Source organism: Aedes albopictus, chromosome 1, assembly GCF_035046485.1.
Source record: "Aedes albopictus strain Foshan chromosome 1, AalbF5, whole genome shotgun sequence".
NCBI lineage: Eukaryota > Metazoa > Arthropoda > Insecta > Diptera > Culicidae > Aedes > Aedes albopictus.
The window spans coordinates 31,903,861-31,912,858 of record NC_085136.1 but is presented as its reverse complement, the minus strand read 5'-3'; the positions used below and the strand labels follow the sequence as shown (position 1 = coordinate 31,912,858).

Sequence of the window (8,998 nt, the reverse complement as noted above, 5' to 3'; positions counted from 1 at the left end):
GTGTTATGCTAGTCCTTCACAACAGATTTCCAGACATTAGAAATGACGAGAGGCTTATGAAGTTTCAGGGGTCTTATGTATGATATATGACCCCATAGGGTTTTAAGAGCGTTTCAGTGTGTGTCATAATGGCTGTATAAACTTTTTTCAGAAAATTTCGGGTGAGTTTCAATTGGGTTTCAGGAGCATTCAGAGGATCACGGGAGCCTTTTACAGAATTTCATGACGATGCGGGGGGGGGAAGGGTCTTTGGAAGATATAAGTAGTTTCAGTGGGTCTCAAGGGCGTCACAGGAGATCTCAAGAAAGTTTCAGGGGTCTCAGGAAGATTCAGAGGGTTCCGGGGTTTCCCGGAGACATTTCTGGGTGTATCAAGAGAATTCAGAAGGGTTTCAGGAGCGATATATCGTTATGCCTCCATTACGCCTTCAATATATTTTATTTTGTTTTTGTAAGGTTCTTTGAAGATTAACAACAAAGCTTTGCGACGGAGGCATGGGGTGTTATGGGGTAAAACCAAGTACATCATTCGGAAGACTACACATTTCCAATTGAAAAACATATGAAAACTTTGAATTTCCTTTAAAAATCGCTATTTCCAGATGAAATACAAATTCCACAGAATCACAGAGAACAGACGTTTAAGCTCGAACAAAAATACGTCGAAATCGTGTGTAAAGGATTTAAGTGTACCTCAACGCCACCAATGGAGACTGACCCACATATAAAGTCAATTTGACGATGGCAGTGTTCATCGTTGAAATAAATAAATAAATAAAATTAATCAATAAAAACGGTGAGCACTGGAAACAAAAATGACAACACAACAATGTAAGTGATGGGACGCTGGCGCTACGCAACGGGAGAACAACGACATACTCTGATATGACCGTTACAAAGTTTTACACAAGGCAAAAAGCAAAGATAGACGTCTGTTCTCTGTGATAGAATCTTGCATGCAAGTTTGAAGGCTAACTGGATATCGTTAGAGGCAGGCTTTAGGCGGTGTCAGGGGCGTTTAAGGGGATCTTAGGATAATTCAGGGTGTTTCAGGAAGCTCCAGGAAGTCACATTAGGATTCAAAAGACTTAAGGATTTTTTTAGAGAGATCAGAGGGCTTCAGGAGAAGGCATCTTAGAGGGTTTCTGTGGAATTTCAGGGCGTTGTCATGCGGTCCCATGAGAATTCAGGGAGTTTCAGATTCAGTGGTTTCAGGAGGATTGTGAGCTGTTTCAGAAGGTTTCGAAAGCATTTAGGGGGCCTGATAAGTGTTTCCGGCAATCTCAGGATGTTTTAGAACCATTTCCGAAGGTTTTTGGGATGCTTAATTTAGAGGAGTTTCAGAGGGTCAGAGAGGTTTCCAAAGGGAAACGCCCCTTATCATGCGAGCGTGTCGTGTACTGAGTACATGCATTATGATAAAGGTGGTACAAGACGCGACTACTAGAGGGTTAAACACCTTGAAACGTCTCTGAAAGGGCTTTAAGCCATCTAAAACAAGTTTCAAACTTCCTTGAGACCTCCTGGAATGCATGGGAACTTTGCTATATCAGCACTGTTACGATGTTACTCCTTTTGTTATCACTTCAAATTATACAGTTTTGAAACTGGACTTGGATGTCTTTTCTCTGCGGTTCCGGTGTACATACTTGGATGAAGGTTTGGGTCCTTAGTTATGATACGGTTGCCGATTGCCACATTCCAGCTAGGTTTCTGGTAGGAATCAACTGGTATGACGTTGGACGTGTGTGCTTTGACAGCATACCGATAAGATTGATTATCGCTATTGTCGATTAGCTGTCAAATAATACACCGGCCAAATGTCATAATGATTGATCCTTGCCAGAAGCCGAAATCAAACATACAAGATGAATAAACAGGAAAATAAAGGCTAACGACAATAATAAGGAAGCGGAATCAAGTGAACTTTGCGTAATTTAAAACTTTCCTTTATTTTCCTTACCTAATTTAAACTTAACGACTAATAACCTCCTTCAACTATAATAGCAAACTTGCATTTCGATTCTCATAGATCATTTCGATCGTATTGCACTTTCCTTTTCCTACACACTAAACATTATTGTATCATCGGAAATGGTTAAAACTTGATTAATGCTTTGTTACACTATTTCTGCAGAATTTGAAGTGCACGGAGTAAATAGAGTCGAACGATTTTTGTTTTTTGGTGCTGCCATTTGCTGCTCTTCCATTTTACTAACGTCACTTGTTAAGCTTGTAAAGATGTCAAAGAAAGTCGTGGGAAATGGATGTAATCGAGTGTTTGCTTTGCGCTAGTGAGAAAAGACGTCAGTAAATGTAGGTAACAGTGTATAAGTCATAATACTTTTTTTTTTGTTTCGATTAAAATGGGGAAGTTAATCTTAGTTAAAGCAATTTTGTATCCATAGTTTCTAAGGGTTTTCTAATCTGGTCTTGGGAAAACATTTCTCCAATCTTAGGCCACATTTTTTCAGTGTGTAACGGATTACCAATTTTCACGCACTGTCGCGTAAATACTATTTCGTGCAACGCCTACTCCGATGTCGGCTGTTTTCAAACTAGTATTTTTCACAAACACTAGAAGCGCTAGTGAAAAATCACAGCCTACTTCAATGAAAGAAAAAATAATCCACGGAAAGATTGAATGTGTTGTCGTAACTCCAGCCGCAAAAATCGCATCGTGAAAAAGTCTGGTTGTGTAAGTAAGACCGACTACGCCTCGCCGTCGTTTTCATAGAAAAATAGTATCCTTCACGGTTGCTAGCGACCGTTCCGCTATCGAATCAAATCACTGCTGCAGTGCGTCGTCCGGATCCAGCTGTATCGTCGTGTGGTTCGAGTAGAGCCCGTAGTTGCCGCTTTGCTCGTAGTCGTCGCCACCGTCGTCCTCGTCGGCCATCATGACGTCCGAAGAGGAAGATGGCGGCTGCGTGCTTTCGGCCGATAGGGACGATGACGATCCAGCGGCTGTTTCCAGCAACGGTTCTAGATCATCCTGAAGCTGATCCGGATTCTCATTGGCTCGTTGCTGCTGGTAAAGCTGGATCAGCCGGGTAAGGTTCGATGACTCCCGAACGGCGGCCGATTTGCGGGCCTTGATCGTCTTGCTGTGGATCAGGTGCCTGTAGAGGTTGGTGTAGAACAGTTCCGCCGGTACTTCGCTCCGGTTCGCTAGCTGAATGGCCAGGTTGTCCGGTATGACAATGTTATCTGCAAAACAAACAAACGAGAAAAAAAGTTTCCATCAGTGGGAATCGAACTCAGATCGACTGGCGGGCGCGTGTCACGCATAGAAACGAACCAACTGTTTGCGTTTTGGCGTTTATTTGATTCGTGCTCGGATCCCACAGGAAGATGTAGTACAGGGAAAGCATTATGGCCACCAGCGAGACGCACAGGACGTAGGCGGCCACCGTCAGTATCCGGATTGCCTTCTGGTTTTGTTTTGCTTCGTACAGCCGGTCTTTGGAGTCCTCGCCGGCAAGTTTGATCTTTTCCTCCGCCATGTAACTCATTGCGGGACAGTTTTTGAGCTGTTTGTGCGTTTGTTATTGGTCGAAACTGGTTCTTTTTACACTAACATTGGAAAATCTGATTGAAAAGACATTTACGTAAGAATGGAGTTTACTTCATGCCATGCGAAGTAGGCGCTGACCATTTGAGAAATGCATGCTGAATAATGCTAGGATTTTTTCAAACATTTTAACGTAGCCCTGAAAAATCATCTTTTTCACTATCCCGATTCAATACAAAATTCTTAGTCCATTACATGAACAAAAGTTAACAAATACCCCATCATAGACAAACTGACGGCAACTCTTAGTGGAAATGGGTATAACAGGATATTAAACATCAAAGCGATGGAATACTAGTGCCCCTGGTGGAGAGATACAACACTCTCAAGAATAATACGCCTGTTTGTCTGTGATCCAACATTTATATTTAACCATATATTGCTGTTATTATTATTAATAGAACGCATGAGTACCATTCCGGCGGGCTCGTCTAGCTCACCGGTTGGTAGATCACATTATTTGATAAATCATTATCGATTTTCCGTGCCCCTTCCGGCACCCGGAATCATCTATAGGAGGTGGAGAACGAATGAACCGGTGTGGTCTCGTTATATTTTTGCCCTACACGCTATCAGGAAGTAACTGTGGCAGTATAGTCGTGGTCGTAGTAGGCGATTGTAGCAGGTGTGTAGTAACTTTGGCTCAGTAGGCAACCGAGTAGGCCTGCTACGGCGTCGTCATGATTTTGTTTGGGCGATGCGGTCCCCATCCTAGTAGGCATTGAGCGCGTAGCATGGCATGAAAAAGCGGATTCAGCTTCGGATTAGTATAAATCTGAAAATCTCGTAAAAAGCACAACTATCGTCAACCATCTTTTTTCCGTGCACGATGCATCTCAATCCATCTCCAAAATCTGCTGCATCTGTTTGCGTTAAGCCTGGAGCACATAGCGTCCGTTCCGTCGAGGTTTGCGTTTTTTTTGACAGTTTTCCCATGGGAAATGTGTCAAACTACTGTCACGCACACGCAAACGTATGCATTGTGCGGGGCACTTTAGGTACATTAATGTTTTGCCTTTCTCGTACGCCAAAGTGTACTGAAAGGCTATTTGTGTGTTCAATTAAAAAACGAATTTTCGATAGAAGGCTCGGAGGGTCAAGTCACACACCAATCAACTCAGTTCGACGAATTGAGATAATGTCTGTATGTGTGTATGTATGTATGTCTGTGCTCAAAATAAGTTCACACACTTTTAAGGCGCTTTCTACTGGCCAATTTTTCGGATAATAGCTCGAACCGAACCGGAATTTCACCGTATTGTTTGCTATTGAAAATTGTCCGGATCGGTCAAGGCGTTCCGGAGTTATGACCATTTCAGTGATCCGGACCAGCACCGGTAGAACTGAACCAAGCCTTATCATCCATCAAACTGTGACGATTTTTGTTACATCTAGCATGGTTGATGAATTTTGTGCGGAAATCAAAACTGGGGACCAGAAATTCCACGAGGTCGGTCCAAAATTCAAGATGGCAGTCTAATATTCAATATGGCGGTTAAAAATTCAAGATGGCGGTTGTTAATAGCATTTAAGGCTCTAAAACCATGTAATGTCGGGTATATTTGGTATGGGGAAGATGTCCGGAGTCTCAAAATAGCGACCAGGATATCCAAGATGGCGTTCTAAAATCCAAGATCGCGGCTCAAAATTTAAGATGGCGGCTTAGTTTAATGGAGTTTTAGACTCTAAAGCCATGCAATATGGGTCTATATAGTATGAAGAATATGTCCAGAGCCCAAAACTGGGGGCCAGAATATCCAAGATGGCGATCCAAAACTTAAGATGGCGTTCCAAAATTCAAGAGGGCGGCTGTTAAGTGGTGTTTTCTTGGGTGTTTTAGGCTACTAAATCATTCAATATGGATGGATATATTTGGTATAGGGAGGATTTTTGAAGTCCAAAAATAGATGGCGGCTGTTTAATGGTGTTTTAAGCTCGAAACCTGTTCAATATTGGTTACCAGTATGGGGAAGAAGTCTGGAGTAAAAAATGGCGATCAAAATTTTTCAAGATGGCAGACTTAAATCCATAATGGCGGTTCAAAATTCTACATTGCGTCTTTTTTTAAGAGTTTTAAATTTAGGATTAAATACACGTTAATAAAAACCAAAAAAAGAGTTTAGGGCATCATCATCAAAAGCCAGATAAACGATATGACTTTTGGTGCCATGAAATGGATTAATATTCATCAACATACCCCTTGACTTTTGTTGAAATGGGTTTTGGAAGACACGAGAAAGGTGTCATCACCGCTAGGGGCGCTTAATTAGGGTTTTTTTTAACTAACAATCACTCATTTTACAAGCACCTTTATGACGAATTAATTCAGCATGATGCTGAATAACATTTGGATAATTTTCAGGCACAACCTTTGTTCGGGTTTTGTTCACACACATTTGGAGAAATTATAATGCAAAGTGTTGTGTACAAACTGAACTGTTTGTTGTTAAATCGTTTTACAACTATATAGTAAAGCCACAGACAAACAGACGTATCACTTGGAACAAATTGCGATAAAAGTCATCGTCACGAAAACATAACCGCTCAATGGTAACCATGCTGTGTTACGCAAACCACTCAGTAGGTGGCGGTAGTGAGCAAACGTCAAACAGGAGCAAAAACGATGCGAGCGCCGTGACCGAGCGATTTGCGAACTACAAAATATTTGAACTAACCGTTAAAAAGGGTAACGATGAGAAGTGAGTAGAGTGAGACGTCTGGTTGTCTGTGGTAAAGCTGTTATACAGCTTTATTAAAAATGATTAAAAATAGATAAAATGCAAAAAAAATACACGAGAGTTTGTGATTGGCACTTATGTTGTGAACAACTAGGGAGCGTCCAAAAAATGACGTAGCATTTTATGGCCGATTTTTTACTCCGCTCCTCACTCGTAGCATATTTTCCCATACCTAATACATGGCACGTCACACAATCCCAGACTCCCCCTCCCCCCTAAAAAGCTACGTCATTTATGGACGTTTCCCTATTATGAAATAATAGTAGTCCTGTTCAATGAAGTAGCTTGAACATTGTCGAAGTTCCTGCATCCTGATCTTATCCATTTGTTGACGAATAGGTCAGAGCAGGATGCAGCAACTTCGACCATGGTCAACCTACTTCATTGAACAGGGCTATAGTATAATTACTACACATAAATTTACGTAAATCAAGATTTAAACTCGAGACTCATGGACTCCACGATTGCCATCCACTTGCGTCCTATCTGCGCCATCCTAGAGATGATGCTCAAATCAAAACATAAACTTCCCGTGGTCAAATAATGATCACACTTCGACTCCTATTCAGCAGTAGTGAATTAGCACAGAACATTATGGTTAACAACTGAACAACACATTAATTCACCTGCTTTTCAGTAAAAAACACGTGTTTTCATCCTGTCTCTGAGCCGAAGTATGATGAAACGAAAGCGCTAAATTCGACTTGGGGAACGTCCATAAATTACGTCACGTTAAAATTGACAATTTTCAACCCCCCTCCCCCCTATGTCACACTTTTTGTATGAGACCTCTGAAATTTTTATATGGGTTGTCACACTTTGCTGAACACCCCCTCCCCCCTCAAAGCGTGACGTAATTTATGGACGTTCCCTTGTGAAAAAAAAACTTTATACAGATACATGTGCTAATTTGTACATAAATTAACAAGAAGCAGATAAAGGTCTTGTTAAACTATTCTGTACAGGAATTACTGAAAGTCGAATAGAAATCTTATTAAACGCTTGACAAATGTAACAAATTACCATTGTTAATACAGATATGAAAGGCTACTTTTTCAACTGTAAAAGCATTTGTACAGTAATGTATACAGCATAATTTTAGCTCAGCTATCATTACTATTATAAAGCGCCAATTCAGCATGCATGCTTGTTTATGGCTTGTTAGTTGGGGACCGTCTCCGCACTCGAAACGGCGCGTTTTAAAATGCTCTACAGGTGTTTCTTGGGCAACTCAAAATAACTAGATCTACAACTTTGCCGAAGAATGTTTAAAGTCATTCATGCAAATCTAAATCTGGGGAAACTAAGTGGTTCTCGAATGTGGTTGGTAAAAGGGCTACGCAAAACTGGCAAAAACCGACGTGTTGAAGAAAATGAGAAGTGTTTCAGATTAAACAAAGCTCAGCGCCATTGCTACAATTTCACTGCTATATTGTTGATAGTATCTATTACTTGAGACACAGAATATGATGAACAGTTGCACTTCTTCTTAGCACTTTTAGTTCTTCAGAAGTTACACGTAGCAAGTGACTCCAGAAAGGTTTCAGAGGGGTTTCCATTACGTTTCAGGCACGTGTGGAGAGGAGAAAGGGGTGGGTTGCAAGGAGTTTTAGAGGAGTTTCAGTGAGTATCAGGGACATTTAATTTCCCTTTTCAGACCATTCATGGGGTTCCATGGGCGTATCAAGGAGTGTAAGTTACGTTACAAGGCATTTCAAAGAGGTTTTAGATGCGATCCAAAGGGGTTTGACAGGCGTTTTAGGAGTCTTGGTTCTCAAGAGATATACAAGGCGGTTTCAGGATATTCAAGGGGTTTTAATGACGCATCAGAGATTTTTGTGTGATTTCGAGAGTGTTTCAGAGGATTTCAGGGGCGTTCTAGCGAGTTCCAAGAGGATTGAAGAACGTTTCAGGACCGTTACAGGAGTTTCAAGACAGTTTCAGGAGAGCTTAAGGAAGTTTCAGGGATACATGGGCGTTTGGGGGGGTAGATTTTCATGAGAGTCTCAGGTGGTATACAGGAAGTATGAGGACGTTTCAAGCATGGGTTCGTATATCTGCGCAAACGGGTTAGCGGCCTTTTGTGGAAAATAAAATCAAATGTTCGCCCAACCTGCGTTAACGGTTAACGGCAAGCGTGCCCACCACTGGTAAACTGTTTCGGGAGGTTTCCTGGAGCGTTTCCAGGCGCTCCCCGAACGTTTCAAAAATTCCTACTATGATACCTCTCGGAATTTTTCTACGAATTTCAGCTGGAATTCTCCAAGCAATACCTCCTAGGACTCCTCCAGCAATTTAGCTGGTGTACTTCCATGAAATCTTCTAGGGATACCTCCTGGCATTTTTGCTGCGATTTTATGAGAAAGTTCTAGAGTAACCCATGGATAAAATCTCTGGAAGAATTTCCGGATGAGTCTTTAGCAAATCCCTAGAAGAAACACCAAAGACATTTCTGGAAGTGTCCTAGGAAGACTGCCCGGAAGAATCCCAGCAAGAATGCCAGGAGAATTCCCTAGAGGAATTCCTGCTGGTATCACTGTAAGAATTTCTAGACGAGTCATCGGAGGCAGTCCTGAAATAATCACAGCATTAAGCACTTGTGTAATCTCAGCTGAAGCTCCTGAAAGAAGGTCAAGAAGACTTCCTGGAGGAATCCCATGGGTAATTTTTGGAGAAATCCCAGGATA

At 41.6% G+C, this 8,998-nt stretch overlaps 1 protein-coding gene across 6 annotated transcripts in view; it reads right to left on the bottom strand.

Annotated features, from left to right (window-relative positions):
- Window positions 1-1,921: 1,921 nt before the first annotated feature.
- LOC109428474 (uncharacterized) overlaps window positions 1,922-8,998 on the bottom strand; it is a 40,604-nt gene continuing 33,527 nt past the window's right edge. For 5 of the 6 annotated variants that reach the window (XM_062844319.1, XM_019704245.3, XM_062844318.1 and 2 more), the window contains 2 exons: window positions 3,301-3,590; window positions 1,922-3,209 (listed from right to left, as the gene is read on the bottom strand). In XM_062844319.1, the coding sequence (XP_062700303.1) occupies window positions 2,788-3,209; window positions 3,301-3,514 (636 nt within the window). In that variant the 5' untranslated portion in view covers window positions 3,515-3,590 and the 3' untranslated portion in view covers window positions 1,922-2,787. The remainder of the gene's footprint in view (window positions 3,210-3,300; window positions 3,591-8,998) is intronic. The other variant, XR_003892644.2, reaches the window with a different exon arrangement.